Source organism: Phyllopteryx taeniolatus, chromosome 6 (genome assembly GCF_024500385.1).
Source record: "Phyllopteryx taeniolatus isolate TA_2022b chromosome 6, UOR_Ptae_1.2, whole genome shotgun sequence".
Taxonomy (NCBI): domain Eukaryota; kingdom Metazoa; phylum Chordata; class Actinopteri; order Syngnathiformes; family Syngnathidae; genus Phyllopteryx; species Phyllopteryx taeniolatus.
This window is the reverse complement of record NC_084507.1, coordinates 11,394,653-11,412,558: the sequence shown is the minus strand read 5'-3', so window position 1 is coordinate 11,412,558 and position 17,906 is coordinate 11,394,653. Positions and strand designations below refer to the sequence as shown.

General features: G+C 44.4%; 1 protein-coding gene across 2 annotated transcripts in view; it reads right to left on the bottom strand.

Annotated features, from left to right (window-relative positions):
* si:ch211-1i11.3 (mitogen-activated protein kinase kinase kinase 5) overlaps positions 1–17,906 on the bottom strand; it is a 36,468-nt gene that overhangs the window by 13,111 nt on the left and 5,451 nt on the right. For both annotated transcript variants that reach the window (XM_061776682.1, XM_061776683.1), the window contains exons 6-20: positions 17,641–17,811; positions 17,452–17,564; positions 16,370–16,529; positions 15,049–15,199; positions 13,205–13,309; positions 12,811–12,860; positions 10,359–10,454; positions 8,693–8,777; positions 8,300–8,433; positions 8,097–8,224; positions 3,724–3,860; positions 3,539–3,644; positions 2,485–2,642; positions 1,426–1,624; positions 1,187–1,358 (exon numbers count right to left, since the gene is read on the bottom strand). In XM_061776682.1, coding sequence (XP_061632666.1) covers positions 1,187–1,358; positions 1,426–1,624; positions 2,485–2,642; positions 3,539–3,644; positions 3,724–3,860; positions 8,097–8,224; positions 8,300–8,433; positions 8,693–8,777; positions 10,359–10,454; positions 12,811–12,860; positions 13,205–13,309; positions 15,049–15,199; positions 16,370–16,529; positions 17,452–17,564; positions 17,641–17,811 — 1,965 coding nt within the window. The remainder of the gene's footprint in view (positions 1–1,186; positions 1,359–1,425; positions 1,625–2,484; positions 2,643–3,538; positions 3,645–3,723; positions 3,861–8,096; positions 8,225–8,299; positions 8,434–8,692; positions 8,778–10,358; positions 10,455–12,810; positions 12,861–13,204; positions 13,310–15,048; positions 15,200–16,369; positions 16,530–17,451; positions 17,565–17,640; positions 17,812–17,906) is intronic.

Genomic DNA, 17,906 nt, shown 5'->3' with positions numbered 1-17,906 from the left:
CATTGTTAAATATTTCAATAAAGTACAACCAAACTCAGTTTTGCTCCCGCTGCCTTTTTAAAAGCATTGTTTTAGCGTGCACGCATGCTTCCCTATGTTTTAAGATAGCGTATGTTTTACCATGCCTGCGCTTATGTATGTGTTAAATACAGAAATAGACCCGTAACTGAGACTGCGCCTTTTAATACGATGCGCCTTATGGCCGTGAAAATACAGGAGTTCCTTTGACCTCATGATTCTCATTGTCTCTGACATTCACTGTGAGCTGTCTTATATAGGCAGGTGTGTGGCTTTCCGAATCAAGTCCAATCAGTATAATCAAACACAGCTGGAGTCCAATGAAGGTGGAGAACCATCTCAAGGATGATCAGAAGAAATGGACAGCACCCGAGTTAAATATATGAGTGTCACAGCAAAGGGTCTGAATACTTATGGCTGTGTGATATTTCAGTTTTTCTTTTTCAATAAATCTGCAAAATGTTCAACAATTCTGTTTTTTTCTCTCAATATGGGTTGCTGTGTGTACATTAATGAGGAAAAAATTAACTTAAATGAGCTTAGCAAATGGCTGCAATATAACAAAGAGTGAAAAATTTAAGGGGGTCTGAATACTTTTCGTACCCACTGTATATATATATATATATAGAGAGAGAGAGAGAGAGAGAGAGAGAGAGAGAGAGAGAGAGAGAGAGAGAGAGAGAGAGAGAGAGAGAGAGAGAGAGAGAGAGATAAATACATTATAAACTTATGGCTACATTAGAATTTTAAAAAATAATAATTATCATTGGATTATGAAACAGGTGGAACTGTGGACGACTGGTTAGCGCATCTGCCTCACAGTTCTGAGGACTGGGTTCAAATCCCGGCTCCGCCTGTGTGGAGTTTGCATGTTCTACCCATGCCTGAGTGGGTTTTCTCTTGGCACTCCGGTTTCCTCCCACATCCCAAAAACATGCATGGTAGGTTGATTGAAGACTCTAAATTGCCCTTAGGTGTGAACGTGTGCGCGAATGGTTGTTTGTTTCTATATACCCTGCGATTGGCTGGCGACCAATTCAGGGTGTACCCCGCCTCTCGCCCAAAGATGGCTGGGTTAGGCTCCAGCACGCCTGCGACCCTTGTGAGGATAAAGCGGTACAGAAAATGGATTATGAAACATCTATTGCGGTATTGTACTGTAACTCACGGCAGGAAGCGACCATTGCCGGGCGGGCTCTCCGAGATGTGGTTTGCTCTAAAGATGGACTGTGTCCTCCTCAAGTCCAGTGAGCAGGACAGGTCAATTGAATCGGAGTAGGCGTCAGTGTCCTCCACAACAATGGACAAGACTGGCACTGACAGGCTGCGTTGGTAGTCACCTGGAAAACGCAGCAAAAATAGTCATTATGTACTGACAAGTCAGTGAGTATATACGAGCAGTCTTACCAGCAGAAGCGTCTTCGGGGTCACACTCCTGCGGGGCCCTTAGCTTCTTCCTGGGGGACGACGTAAGGAACGTGTCCCTGAGTAAGTCAGTTCCCGTGGCCCGGTCATCCGGGTTGGGCTCGAAACAGTTCATGATGAAGTTCTTGGCCTCAACTGACATGCACTCCGGAACCTTGGGGTGGATCTTAAACATCCCAACCTAGAGGCATTATCACATAATATGCAACATTGTCTACGTTAATGGCCTGGCGGATACTTTAACACATTCACTGCCATTGACGGCTTTAGAAGTCAAATATCCATGTTAACTGGGAAGGCTGGCAGTGATTAAGTTTAAAGGTCCCACATTTTGGCTATTTAGAGTGACTCTCTACCATGGACTTCGTATAAAAGTGTCAATTTCATTTTAAAAAAACACCTTGGTTTTGTCATACGAGTGTCCAGAAAAGGCCCCTTTGACAGCTACTTCTGTTTGATCCTGTTTTGTATCCGCTTTGTCCATGTTTGTCTTAGACCGCCCCCTTTCCTCTGATTGGTTGCCTCTGTGTAGAAGACGCACTTGTGAGAGCACAGGTGTTTGTTATGTTCACAGCAATGGCTCGGGAGCGGAGAGGTAGGCGGAGAGCTTCGCTAGTGACGTAGATAAGATTGAGAAATTCGAACGACCTGATTTCAGGCTTGTCGGCAGAAAAACGCCTGGAACTCATGAATGCATGTACGATTTTAATTCATATTTCACATGATTATTGCGGCACCATGGAGCCAGTATTACATCACAAATACTAGAAAAGTTTGGCTTGGTAAAATATGGCATCTTTAAGTTAAAAATATTTATCCATTTTAAAAATGTACTGTATATGAGATGGAAAAAAATATATAAAAAGTGCAAAATCAGCACATCTTAAAACTACAGATATACTGTAAAGGCTGATCGAAAAGTAACGGGAAATGGATGGATGTTTATTTCATAATGGAGCAGCAAACAAGCAAATATGTTTAACAGTTGCTTCAAAAGACTAATCAAATCAGTTGTGAAATAATGATCCACAAAGTCTTTACCTTGTACATGGCTGCCTGAGGACTCCCCAGCTCATGGAAGGGCGTTTTGCCCGTTGCCATTTCGATGACAGTGCACCCAAGGGACCATATGTCAGCCGGCTTCCCGTAGCCCCGAGGCCCCTGGTCTATAATCTCTGGTGCCATATACTGTAGCGTTCCTATGGACATGTAATCAATAAAATCGTACAGTGGTACCTTGACTTAAGAGGGCCCCAGTTAACGGGTTTTTCGAGATACAAGCCGTTGCTCCTGTTAAGGAAAAATGTGACTTATGAGTGACCTTGAGCCACTCTGCCACTGGATGGTGCCAACGAACCTCACAAATCCGGCCACCGACAATTGTGAAAGTGAAATTACAGGTCAAGGTATTTTGTGTTTTGTGATTATGTTTTCAGTTTTTTTGTGCATGCATTTTTCCAACTTTCTATTTCCTACAAATGGGTCCTAAGAAAGTGAGTGCTGAAGTAATGGCTGATGTCCATTGAATCAAAGCTGAAAATAACAGAAAATGTGTAGTCAACTATGTCACTGATGGTGTAGTGGTACACTCGCCTGACTTTGGTGCAGGCAGCGTGGGTTCAGTTCCCACTCAGTGACGGTGTGAATGTGAGTGCGAATGGTTGTCCGTGTCTATATGTGCCCTGCGACTGACTGGCGACCAGTTCAGGGTGTAGTCCGCCTTTCGCCCGAAGTCAGCTGGGATAGGCTCCAAGGTCCCGCGACCCTAACCAGGATAAGCGGTATTGAAAATGGATGGATGGATGGTGTAGTCAACTTGGTGAAGCAGTACGAGTGTAGTACCATGATGCCGTATCTCAAATCATCAACTATTTTTCTTATTAAGAAACATGTTACAAATGTTTTGGATGTTCTGAGGGGTTGGAACAGATTAATGACATCTCCATTGGTTTTAATTGGAATAGTTGATTTGTGAGATGAGTGTTTTGAGTTATGACCATGGTCACGGAGCGACTTTAACCCATAAGTCAAGGTACCACTGTATTTGATAGACTTCATCTGAGTTGAAACTGTAACACCCTTGGAGAAATCTTACCAGCAAAAGTTTCAGTGCAGGGGTTGATACCCGCGAGCCTCTTGGAGGTTCCAAAGTCGGAGATCTTTAAAACACCGCTGTATGTGTTTATCAGCACGTTGTCACCCTGAAGCAAACAAACACACATTTATACACAAGTATCAATTATAACATGACAATAAACAAGTTTATTTCAAGGTGCTTGCCTTGATGTCTCTGTGGACAATCTGGTTGTCGTGAAGGTATCTTAGCCCCTCGAGAATCTGCTTGGTGTAGAAGATGATGGTGGCCTCGTTGTCTTTCAGGGGACCCCACTTGGAACGGAGCAGAGACGAAAGGCTACCTGTCGGCCGGGGTGGGACCGTTGGAATATGTCATGAGCTGATTACATTTTGGATGATGAAAGTGTGATTCCAACTCAGTGGGCTCTATTTTCAAGGATGGCGCATCTGGGGCTTTGTTTTTTTTTAAATCATTTTATATTGTAATTCTCCTAAACCCGCATTGATTTATTTTTTTTTTTTTACATTTTCTCGTTTATTCTTAGATAATTATCACTTTTTTCTCATAGCATTACAACATTGGGCTCAATTTTCATAGAGGCCACTTTTGTGCCAGGACACAAATGGCAGTGGATCCTGATTTTCATGCAAGCGCAAGGCGGGGTACACCATGAACTGGTCACCAGCCAGTCACAGGGATGCATTATTATTGTTATTATATTTTTTAAATCACCCTACTGGCTAGCAGATCTAAATAAATTATTAAATAAATAACCCGATAAATAAATAAATACATCTGATTAAAATAAAATGAAAAAAATCATCCATCCATCCATTTTCTGAGCCGCTTCTCCTCACAAGGGTCGCGGACGTGCTGGAGCCTATCCCAGCTATCATCGGGCAGGAGGCGGGGTACACCCTGAACTGGTTGCCAGCCAATCGCAGGGTACAAACAAACAAACAACCATTCGCACTCACAGTCACAACTACGGGCAATTTAGAGTCTCCAATTAATGCATGTTTTTGGGATGTGGGAGGGAACCGGAGTGCCCGGAGAAAACCCACGCAGGCACGGGGAGAACATGCAAACTCCACACAGGCGGGGCCGGGGATTGAACCCCGGTCCTCAGAACTGTGAGGCAGACGCTCTAACCAGTCGGTCACCTTATCATGGTGGAGGGGTTTGCATGTCCTTATGATCCTAGGAGCTAAGTTGTTTGGGGCTTTATGCCCCTGGCAGGGTCATCCATGCCAAACAGGTCCTAGGTGAGGGACCAGACAAAGAACAGCTCAGAGACCCACTATGAAGAAAAACAACATTGATTCTCACTTTCCCTTGCCTGGACGCGGGTCACCGGGGCCCCCTTCTGGAGCCAGGCCCAGAGGTGGGGCTCAATGGTGGCTGGGCCTGCACCCATGGGGCCTGGCTGGGCACAGCCCGAAAAGGCAACGTGGGTTCCCCTTCCCAAAGGCTCACCACTTGTGGGAGGGGCCAAGGGGGTCGTGTGTTATGTGAGCTGGGCGGCAGCCAAAGGCCTGTACGTAGACGACAAGGTAGCCTCCCTCTGGGTAGGGGGACGGGTCCTATATGTTGTTTGTGTCTTTGCACCAAACAGCAGCTCAGAGTACCCACCCTTTTTGGAGTCCTTGGAAGGGGTGCTGGAGAGCGCTCCTGCTGGGGACTCTCTCGTTGTACTGGGGGACTTCAATGCTCACGAGGGCAATGACAGTGAGACCTGGAAGGGGGTGATTGGGAGGAATGGCCTCCCCGATCAGAACCCGAGTGGTGTTCTATTATTGGACTTCTCTGCTCACCACAGATTGTCCATAATGAACTGAGACTCGGGTGAAGAGAGGGACAGAGCTGTCAACCGATCACCGCGTTATGGTGAGTTGGCACTGAGGGCGGGGGAAGATGACGGTCCGACCTGGCAGACCCAAACATAATGTGAGGGTCTGTTGGGAACGTCTGAATTCCCTGTCAGACGGAGTTACAACTCCCACCTCCGGCAGAACTTTGCCCACGTCCCAGGGAAGGCAGGCGACATTGAGTCAGAGTGGACCGTGTTCCATGCCTCCCTTGTTGAGGCGGCCAACCGAAACTGTGGCCATAAGGTGGTTGGTGCCCGTCATGGCGGCAATCCCCAAATGCGTTGGTGGACACCAGCCGTAAGGGATGCCAACAAGCTGAAGAAGGAGTCCTATGAGGCCTTTTTTGCCGGTGAGACTACAGAGGCAGCAGATGGGTACTGGCTCGCCAATCGGAACGCAGTTTTGGTGGTGTTACGACCAGAGGTCTTTTTAACCAGCAGATGGTTGCAGTACGGCGAGGTTCCTGTTCTTCCACTTTCAACTTGGCCAGCCACTGGTTTCATAACTGTTGGTTCCATTGTTCATTGGTAGGAGGGAGAAGCCGTTTTTGTTAAATTCCTTTTCTCCTGTGATGGGTTAGGAGTGAGGTAAGAGTGTGTCTTTGGTTTTTAATCATTGTTTTGAGAGCAGACAGATAGGGTTGTTGCACTTTGTTTTGTTTGTTGTGTTGGCATATTTCGCCCTCTGAAGCTGTAATAAACTTTGTAAACCGTGTTACTTGGTGGTTGGTTTCACTTGGGAGTGGGAAGATGGGAACAATTAGTTCAGGTTGGGTTCTGGGTTTTCCCCTAGACTCGGAACGTAACACTGGTCGCTGAAGGAAAAACCCGGGAGTGAGAGGGGTTCTGTGAGGCCATGGAGAACGACTTCCGGATGCCTTTTCTGGTCCACCTGGGGTCTCAGGAGGGGGAAGCAGTGCACCATCAACACTGTGTATAGTGGGGGTGGGGCGCTGCTGACCTCAACTTGGGACAATGTGAGTCGGTGGGCCGAATACTTCGAAGACCTTCTAAATTCTACCGACACACCTTCTCAGGAGGAAGCAGAGTCTGGGGGCTCTGAGACGGGTTCCCCTATCTCTGCGGTTGAAGTCACCAAGGTGGTTAAAGAGCTCCTCTGTGTCAGGGCCCCAGGGGTGGATGAGATCCGCCCGGAGTTCCTAAAGGCTCTGGATGTTGTAGGGCTGTCCTGGACATCGGGGACAGTGCCTCTGGATTGGCAGACAGGGGTGGTGGTGCCCCTTTTTAAGAAGGGGAACCGGAGGGTGTGTTCCAACTATAGGTGATCACACTCCTCAGCCTCCCTGCTAAGGTATATTCAGCGGTTCTGGAGAGGAGGATCCGTCAGGAAGTCGAATCTCAGATTCAGGAGGAGCAATGTCGTTTTCATCCTGGCCATGGAACAGTGGACCAGCTCGGCACCCTCGAGGACCCTGCCGAGGGTGTCAAGGGCTGGGTGTTCGCTCAACCAGTCTAGAGATGTGTTTTGGAGAAAGTGTTCGACCGTATCCCTGGGGGAGTCCTGTGGCGGGTGTTCCAGGAGTATGGGGTACCAGACCCTCTGTTAAGGGCTGTTCGGTCCCTACATGACCAGTGTCAGAGTTGGGTCCGCATTGCTGGCAATAAGTTAAATCAATTTCTAGTGAGGGTTGGACTCCACCAAGGGACTCCACCAGGGACTCCAACAAGGCTGCCCTTTGTCACCGATTCTGTTTATTATCTTCATGGACAGAAATCCAAGGCACAGCCAAGGCGTTGAGGGGGTCCAGTTTGGCGACATCAGTATTAAGTCTCTGGTTTTTGCAGATGATGTGGTTCTGATGGCTGCATCAAGCAGTGATCTTCAGCTCTCACTGCAGTGGTTCGCAGCCGAATGTGAAGTGGCTGGGATGGAAATAAGCGCTTCCAAATCTGAGACCGTGGTCCTCAGTCGGAAAAGGGTGGCGTGCCCTCTTCGGGTTAAGGAAAAGATCCTGCCCCACGTGGAGGAGTTCAAGTATCTCGGGGTCTTGTTCACGAGTGAGGGAAGAATGGAGCGGGAGATCGACAGGAGAATTGGTGCAGCGTCTGCAGTGATGCAGACTCTATTGGTCTGTCTCAGTGAAGAAGGACCTGAGCCAAAAGACAAAGTTCTCACGATACTGGTTTATCTACGGTCCTACCCTCACCTCTGGTCACAAACTCTGGGATGTGACCGAAAGAACAAGATCGCGGATACAAGCGCCCGAAATGAGCTTTCCTCCACAGGCTCCACTTTCTCTTAGAGATAGGGTGAGAAGTTCGGTCATCCTGGAGGGGCTCAGAGTCGAGCCGCTGCTTCTCCGCATCGAGGGGAGCCAAATAAGGTGGCTCGGGCATCTGATTAGGATGCCCCCCGTACCCTTCCCGAGTGAGGTGTTCTGGGCACGTCCCACTAGGAGGAGGCCCCTGGGATGACCCAGGACACGCTGGAGAGACTATGTGTCCCAGCTAGCGTGGGAACGCCTGGGGATCCCCCCGGAAGAGCTGGACAAAGTGAATGGAGAAAGAAATATGGGTTTCCCTGCTGAAGCTGCTGCCCCCGCGACCTGACCTCAAATAAGTGGAAGTCAATGGATTGATGGATGGCTGGATGGATGGATGGATGGATGGATGGACAGAAGATTTATTTAATTTTTTTTTTTTAAATACATCTTGAGTTTTATCAATCCTGATTCGGATACAAACCTCCTGGTACTTCTTCCATGAAGATCTTGATGAAACCATCCTGACTAATGGAGCCCAGGTACTGGACGATGTTTCTGTGCTTCAGCCGCTTGTGAAGGCAGATCTCCTCGTGGAGAGGCTGGGAATAACTAAGGAGAGATTTTGTTGGTATGTGTTTAGTCAGCCCCTAAAAGGTGACGTTGAGTGAGAAACAATCCTCTCACGTTCTGTCCTTCTCTGGGATCTCCTTGATGGCGATACGCACTTGGTTGCTCATGTCCCTACCGGCGTACACGACGCCATATGTGCCTTTCCCAAGGACCACCTTGTTGCCGTTCTCGTTGATCTCATAGACGTACTGCGAGGTGAAAGACAATAGACTATTGTCATGACAAACTAGATTTTTGTCACAGGTATCACAAAAAGTGCAGAAGTCTTATTTTGGTCACCATTTGTTAGTTGGCAAGATAATGCAAAAATGTTAGTTTTTTCTGAATAAAGGTTGGGAAACACTGCACTAGGCCACATTTTCTCCAATCTAATCCAATCCAATTGAATTTTAAGACAAATCTAATCAAAACAACTTGGGAATGGCAGAACTATGGGTGGTGACAGACCTCAAGTATTCCCTCACTGATATGATTCAGATCCTCGGAGGCATTCTCAGCCTTATGGAGCAGAGAATTTACCAGATCACAGAAACTGAGGAGACAACAGGGAAACAAATGTCAATGGGACTCAGGACACAAGAATCTAAAATATATTAAATTGTGTATCTTCCAATTAACACTCAACCCGACTGACAAATACGGTAAGCCAGGGGTCCTCAAACTTTCTGGGTCCCCTGACAGGGTATGTTCTCTTCCAAGGATCCCCTTCAACGCCAAATAAACATAATTTAATGCCATAGGAATTAAAAGGTTGCTTATTTTCGAGAAAAAAAGGTAAAAAATAATAAATTCATATTTTCTAGAGAAAATATTATGAAAATAGTAGATTTTTTTTACAAGAAAAAAAAGCACAATCCTTTTGAGAACAAAAATGTATTTTGTCGGGATGAAAATTCTTAATCTTACAAGACGAAAGTCGTATTTTTCAAAAATAACATCATAATATTAAAGTCAAACGTCTATGATGGGAGAAAGTCACATTTTAACAAGGGCATTTCAGAAATACAACTTTATTCTAGTAGTATCACAACTCTTATTCTGGAAAAGATGACTTTATTCTGAAGAATAAGACTGTATTCTCTGTCTTTGTTCTTAAAAGGTTTGACTTTTTGTAATAATATTGTCATGGTCTATGTTTTGATTTTGTTTTGTTTCATGTTTTCCTGTGTTCCATGTCGTGTGTTCATTTAGGTATTGTGTCCACTTGTTCTCATCAACCTTCTACCTTGTGTCAACCAATCAGCTCCCTCCAGCCACTCGTGTCTTGTCCAAGTGTTCCTCGTTGCCTCGCCAACCTGTTTGTATGTAGGTCCCTGGTTTCTTTCAGTTCTTGTCGGTTCATTGTTGTTGTCAGGTGTCTTTGTCTCTGTCTGTGCCACGTCTTAGTCCCCAGTCATGTTTTGTTTCCAGTTTTAGGTTTATTCAAGTGTTTCTTTGTTACTTTGGTTATCTGTTGTGGGACTTTCTTTAGGTTGCTTTTCAATGTTCCTTGTTTGCCCTTTTTTTTGGAAATTAAATAGAATTTTTTTGAGACTCCTGCCTTGCCTCCCTGCTTCCCTGCACTTGGGTCCTCCACGTTTTTGCCTTGCCTTCCTTGCCTTCGAAAACCCTAATTGTGACAAATATGCCTTATTTGAAAGACTTTATTCATGCATGGATGTCAGATTTAAGTGATGCATGACAATCATATCTGAGCTTTTGATTGGCCAGGCCCCAAAGATTTAATCAGCCCAAAGCTAACTGTAAAGTACGGAAGAGTAATTGGTTTGTTATGTTTGTTCTATTGGCACGGCAGTCCCCATATTTAAGTATGCACTCTTTAACCCCCAAGCTTTGACTCATGCACCCCTGGGTTCCTGGTTTGAGAACCACTGTTGTAAGCGCATGTCATTAAAAATGTGACGTTAGTTGAAGTTAAAATGCCTTTCAAAGAAGATGACAGAGGACAGTTATTCTTTTCTTGTGACTGATGATGATCAAGTAGAAGGACATTCTTAAACATGCTGATCCAACTACAGGCCTGTGCCTGCCATTATCATCGCACACACCCCACTGTGGCCTATTAGCAGGCCTATTTACTGTATTAATCAATACTGTATGTATGGCTACTCACCCTTTACAGTGTAGCTCTGAGGGGAAGCACAGCTGGAAGTCATCAGAGTTGTAGTGCACGTACAGGAAGCAGCTCCGCTCGTCAATCTTTGAAGCGCTGGAGAGAGGAGAATGACGTTTTACAATCAAAGTAAAGTAAAATGACTGGCTGTTCGGACAATCTATCAAACCATCCAAACACACATTTGTTAACCCATCTATTCTTCCCAAAGTGGGTCGGAATTAGAGGAAGAATTGATGGCTAGATGGTGTTCTTGTCATGTGGTCATCTTCAAAAAGGTTTCCACTTCACTCCCTGAAATAACGAAGCTACTTATTTATAGTCCCAACAGTGGTGGGCCATTATAATGAGCAAGTTCTATATTTAGAAAGAGATATCTTGATTAATTCAAGCCTTTGCTGAAGTGTAATGATTCTCAAATTGTGTGTACTACTCGTGCTACGTGGGCTCCCTCTAGTGACACGTGGAATATAAAATCTATCCATCCAATTTCCGAACCGCTTATCCTCACCAAGGGTGCGGGTGTGGTGGCACCTACCGTATCTCAGCTGACTTTGCCAGCCAAACACAGGGACAAATAGACAAACGACCATTCGCACCTACTGACAATTTAGAGTCTTCAATTAACCTACCATGCATGTTTTTGGAATGTGGGATGAAACCCACGCAGACACAGGGAGAACATGCCTACTCCACACAGGGAGGCCGGATTTGGACCCGGAACCTACAACTGTGAGGCGGATGTGCTAACCAGTCGGGCACCGCCTGAAAGGAAAATCACTGAATTAAATATTCAAATTGCGCATCACGTCACAGTGGCCTGAAATGTTTTTGTTGTTGTTGTTGTTTGTTTTTAAATCCATCATGTTACATGTTAAGTTGTATTTAACTTTAAAGTAAAATACATGTCACTGACATCGAGCAGAATCCTCATATCTCCAAAAGTATCACTTTTCAAGAAAAAAAACGGCATGTTTGTTGAGACGTTGCAACGTCAAAGAGAGCAAGCCCTTTTCAACAGTTTTGATTTGTCAAGAATTTGTGAAAATAACAGATCCACATGGGAATAACAGTATTTATTTGTGAAAATATATTAAATTGACCATATTTGCTCATAAGAAGTTTCTACCCGACAGTGACGATTTGGATTTCCTTTTTGAAGTTTTTTTTTTTTTTTTTCCAAACATTTCTCAAGCTTTAATTTGTACTTAACGTTTGTGTGCAATACATTTTAATTCATCATTATTTAAGTGCAGTTCTTTATTTCACAATATTTAAGCACAGTGTTCATGTTCAAACTATGCCTAATATTACAATGGCTTACAATAACATGCACTTTTTAGGCATATTTTTTTAGGTGGTACTTGGTTTAGAAGGTTTGACAACCACTGCTGTAGTGGCTCCCAAAATGTGGAACCAACTGCTAACTTCCTCCAACTCTCCCAACACAACCACACACAGCTCTACCTTAGACTTGCCCTGCTTTGGCAAACAATTTCTTAAAACCCACCTCTTCTCCTTATTGTTGCCGGACCAAACATACAGTGTTGTGAGCTTTGTGTGTTTTTGTTTGTTTTTACGATGGTATTCAATGTAATGTGAATGATAAAGGGTCCAAAATTATCCAACGTGAACCGTCCTACACTTGCCTGCATTGGGGTACACACTGCTAACTGTTGATTGGTCGACAGAATTGTTGGTCTTCATTCATGAAACAATGGAATGAATGTGCCAGGCAGAAGGAAAAACATACATTCTGATGGATGATCGATTCAAAGTCGTGGTTCTCGTTTATTTAATTTTATTCCCAAATTACAGGTTGCAATACATTGCTGAGTCCCAAAGAACTAATTTGTCTTGGGAGACTTTTTTTGGTCAGCACATACCTTTGGTCAAAAGTTTCCAACATGTCGATAAATCCCTGTTTTTGGAAGGTATAATGTAAATGGGAACTATGTCTTCGACAATGTTCATCACAATTACTCAGCGATTGCCTGTGCACCAGGCTGCTTTTTTTGCCATGCAGAAATCAACGTGAAAAGGAATCAGTTAATGTTGTCTGCTTCATAGCGGGAATTAACTCAGTAGTTGTTATTTTGAAAAATAGTTGCTACAGTTGACGGAAAAGTCGGAACCAAATCTCTAATTTCGCAACACCGAGTGTACTAACTTCTCTCTGCTCACAGCCATGTTGTTAGTGTAAGCAGGGACTTGCTTTAGAACTATGTAAGCCTCTAAAATAGGTAATTAAAAAATATCTCTCCTGACAAAAAAAAAATCGATTTAATCACTAAAGTCGATTAAGCCCCCGGTATATTGGAGCATATGTAAACTATCCCAATTGTCAGCAGAAGCAGCCAAGCGTGTTTTTCTCCACTGGCTTTGCTGCAGGCTTGAATACACAGACACAAGAGGAGGAATTTGAAAGGTGTCAGCACACGCAGTAGCATACCTCACTCCCCGGATTGCAGCGGCTGGGAAAGTCCACTGATGCAAGCCTTTCTATTGAGTGAAACCAGAAAAAAAATAAAAAACTGATTAAAAAATGTGACATGAGCAGCTTAAGTATTTTGCAGGTACAATCTGTACTCATACACACACACACACAAACACACACAAGAAGAAGAAAGTAAACATCCTGACACACATTCGCACACAACAAAAACGCATTCAGCGTTGAACATTCACTCAACTACAAATGATCCCGTGTAGCGAAGTTGGGAGTTTTTTTTACTTTGTGCAAGCAGAATTTACAGCGGATATGACCTGAGGCGTTTAGTGGGTGTGAAGGGGGAATCAAATATGACCAGAGGCGTTGTGAGGGGGCAATGACCTGGTCTGCATACCTTGAAGGGAGTGACGTGTTTCAACTGGACAGTGTGACTTTCATCCCCCTCGCTCACAGACACTATAGAAGGTTGAAGGACTTTACTGGGCTCCAGAATGAGCACCTGAAAAACATGTTGGGACACTCTTCAAAAATTGAATCAAGTGTGCGCACTTAGCCCACTTCATGCTGGATATCACTCAAACTAATAGAGTTCTTGCTATGATGTGATGTGACAGTTTGAAAGTAGGGCCCGACCGATTAAACGGACGTATGATTTTATCAGTCGATATTATCCATCCATTTTCTGAGCCGCTTCTCTTCACTAGGGTCACGGGCGTGCTGGAGCCTATCCCAGCTATCATCGGGCAGGAGGCGGGGTACACCCTGAACTGCTTGCCAGCCAATCGCAGTGCACATACAAACAAACAACCATTCGCACTCACAGTCACACCTACGGGCAATTTAGAGTCTCCAATTAATGTATGTTTTTGGGATGTAGGAGGAAACCGGAGTGCCCGGAGAAAACGTACGCAGGCACGGGGAGAACATAGAGAACACTCCGCACAGGCGGGGCCGGGGATTGAACCCCAGTCCTCAGAACTGTGAGGCTGACGCTCTAACCAGTCGGCACCGTGCCACCTCAGCCGATATTAACTCTCCTCAAAAAAAAGTGCAAAAATCGGCAAAAAAAACAGGTAATTTTTTGCAGTTTCTTTTTTGTTTTTTTATATATATACACATTACAACATGCGACTAAGGTAATAATGACATTCAAACAAAACAAAACACAAACAGGAAATAAATAATAAAATAAAACAGCTACAATGCATGAAACAATAATCAGCATAACAAATGGACACACTCACACTAAGGATGCCATCACAACAGCAAAAATTGCATTTTGAAAATGCCTTAGTCCAGATCAAAACCAAGGAAGTCCATGTAACACTTAGTCTGGAATTAAACATTAATTATGTATAAATAATGCTTTGCCCATAACTTCACCCATTATGTTGCTTATTTACTGAATACATTATAGCCTAAATCTAAAGATAAATTGATCAGTTAAATGCTTTTTTTGCATGTTTTTGACCTTCAAATTCCTCTGTGTTTGTAAAGTTGAACAAATACTACAGGACAAAATATTGCAATTCAGTCAGTTGTTCTGCCTGTAATTCATATCTCTATTGTATTGTAAGCGTTAACGGACCAAAATTATAATAATTTTTTTTTTATATTTGGTTATCAGATTTTTTTTCTGACAACTATTGGAATCGGCATCGCCTCAAAAAAATCCATATCGGTCGGGCCGTAGTTTGAAGGACATTAATGGGAAATTGTGACCAGAACAGTGTTGAAAAGTAGAATGTACCGACCGAGCGGAACTGAGATGAAAATACATTGACCCTCTTGGGTTGGACATTATTCATAATCAATTCGGCTCTTGTTTTAATTTCTAGCAATAATCCCTAAATATCTGGGGGGTATTGGTTGGAAAATTCTTTACATTGGTGGAAAAACATCATTCATACATTGACCATCTTGTGTTGGACAACATTCAAAACCAATAGGGCCATTGCTCTGATCTACAGCCATAATCCCATCAATCTTTAAAGATCAGTATATTGGTTGGAAAATACTAATAATAATACTGGAGGTGTACACCATGTACTCAATTAACCTGTGACTATCTTGTGTTGGACACCATTCAAAATCAATAGGCTTTGACTTAAATCCCTGAAAACAGGAGCGGCCAATATGGGAATCAAACCCATAACTCAAAACCTTGGTGTTATTAGCACCGCGCGCTAACCAACTGAGTTAACCAGCCATGCATGCGAGATCCTTGTGTCGTCTTACTGGGCAGCAGTCGGTGGAGATGTTGGGTTGACAGTACTGTGACAGCAGCTCCATCCAGAAGTCCACTGTGTCCTGCTTGGGAGACCTCACCTCGGGGGGCTTGGCAAACTGTCGGTACAGAACGTAGGTCTCCATCACGGACGCCACGTACCTGAAAGAAGTAATAAAAAACATGGAATCTAAAAGAACATTTTTCCACAAACATTTTTGTAACGTGTTTCTAATAAGGAAACTATCACTCAAAAACATTCTACTTTATAAAAAAAACATATTAGAGGTGCCACAAATAATCAATGAATCGACATCTAATTAATTATTTTGATAATCGATTAGTCCTTTAGAGTTTAAGTTATAATTGGCCAAATCCTCAGGATTTCAGTACGGGCCCCTGCTGGGGCGGGGTCCTCCCTCCACCTTCACCTGGTGGGTGAGCGGCTGCCGGGGTGGGTCTCCATGTGTGCCCCGGTTCCAGTTCTGCCTGTGTTCCAATGGTGCTGGGTTGGTGGCAGCTGGCGCCTATCAGGGTGCCCTATTCTGGCCTCTGGTTGGTGGGCGTGGGCTTCCTTCTCCTCGTCCCTCCTCATCCTTTGTGCCTGCCCACGGCTGTCTTCCTTCCTCTCTCTCTCTCGGGAACAGGACTCCCGTCCCCTTTTAGGGCCTGCAGCGGGGCCTTATACTGCCCGGTCAGGGGGGGTTCCTACCTCTCAACTCCACTATGGGCAACAGGTACCGGATGGAGTAGGGGCTGTGGATGGGGGTCTTGGGGGGAAATGCTGTGGGGCTGGGATTGATATTCTCCTCTGTTGGTGCTGGACGGGCCCGGCCTGAAGGAGTTGAGCACGGTATATATTTTCACTTGAAACCTTTTGGGCACACACACATCCAGGGTTCCTTGGGAGGCCTCTTGCTTGCGGGGTAGTGTTGGCCCGCTGCGTTCCCCTCTGGATGCATGGTTGGGGCACTTCGGTGGGGCTGGCAGACCGCCCTGTGTTCCTAGGTCTGGGTGGTCGTCCTGGCGGCCGGGCCACATGGGATGGAGGTTTCTCTTACAGCTAGTGTCCCGACTTGTTTTTCTCTGTCCTCTCCTTTGTCTTTGTCTCTCCCCTATCAAACCTTGTTCTGCCTGATTGCAATTTTTCAACAAATATCCATCACAATACAAAACTCCTCTGTTGCAAAGAAAAACTACTCTTGCATAAAAAGGTTTACTGATCCGCTATTCTGCATAATCAAGGGGGAAAAAAATCTATCTCGAAAAACCATAAGTCGGGTCACTCATATCTCAAGGCACCACTGTATTTGTAATTAAAACTGGCCTCACCAAACGGGAGCCTTGAGCTTGTAGAGTTTCTCGGAAGCCTCGATGACTTTTCTGTGCGCATTAGCTAGTATGTTAGCGCCGAGATAGAATCCCACATCCCAGTAGTCTTTCATCTTCTCCAGGCTGCCCTTCCGGCCCAACAGAGTGCTTAAGGTCACACCTAGAAACCAAACAAATAATTTGAAAAAATATTTAATTAAATTGTTTATTTCACACTCCTGGTTCTAAAGAGATGCAGTTAAAATTAAGAAAATGAATAAAATACCCTAGGTATACATGTTAAATATCACCTCACGAACCCTACAACAACATTCACCAGACTATTCCGAGGAGTCCAATCTGCCAAATATCTAACTAGAATGGTACTCAAGGAACTGGGTTGAGCACAGACCTCCACTAAAGCTGAAAAATCGAAATTTAGGTCAATATGTGAATTGCGGTTCTAAATTAAAGAATGAATTATTGTGTCATTCCAAAGTGATGCACCAAATATGATCAAAATCTGTTGAAAGGTTTTGAGTTACGCTGGTAACAATCAAACACATAACCAACTCTATTGGCGGAGGTACTTTTATTTACAGTCTCCCGCTCTGGTTAGAAAACAAACAAATAACAACAACAAAAACATGGTTGGGGACCACTGTGTTAGACTGCAGATCTAAAGGTCCCTGGTTTGATCCTAGGTTTTGGCATATGGCCAAAAACCTTTTGCAGGACTATTGTGTGTTTGGAATGAATGAACACTTGGCTATATTTAGTTCTGGGGTAATGTATCAGAGGACAAAGAAAGACTATGCTGAAGGGCAGTGGTACTTTCGAGATGTCAAGGAACCTTTGGTGTGAATGCCATGTATGCTTAGGTAATCATCTCCATTTCATCAAACATTTAGCAGGAACCACTTTCAAGACGAAGTCATAAAAAGATAGTTTGGTCTGAAAACGCCTTGCCTGTTCATTAAGCTGAGGGACAGCTACATTTGGGGTGGGTTCTGCAGTGCTGGACATATCCGATTGGAACCTTTTAAGTTCAAAGAGTACCAAGAACTACCAAGTTCATGCAACAAAATTTAAAACTCAAAGACCTTTTTTACGCAGCTCAATGGACGTATCAAACTCGTGTCCAGCCGCCATCAGAAGGACCACATTGTTGATGCCCGAGTGCAAAGTGTGTTCCGTTTCAAACGCTTTTCCATACCTACAAATGAACCAGGAGGGATTTAGAAATGAAAACCAGATGGTAAGGCAATTAATAAAATACAAAAGGCCTGTACCAGTAGCAGGCTTGATCTCTACTGTGCTGGTCAGTGAAGCCTGAGCTAATGAACATGTCTTTGTAGATGCGACCACAGAGGCAGTAGACGTCAGACACCACGTTGCCTCCTGATTCCACAATGGGCAGGACCTCCTCCAAAGCCTTGGCGCGATCACCTGGTTGATTCCTCCTGTTACACAGAAAGATATGATATGGCAGAACAGGACAGGGTAGGATATGACAGGACATGGTATGATCAAACAGAACAGGTAGGATAGGCTAGAG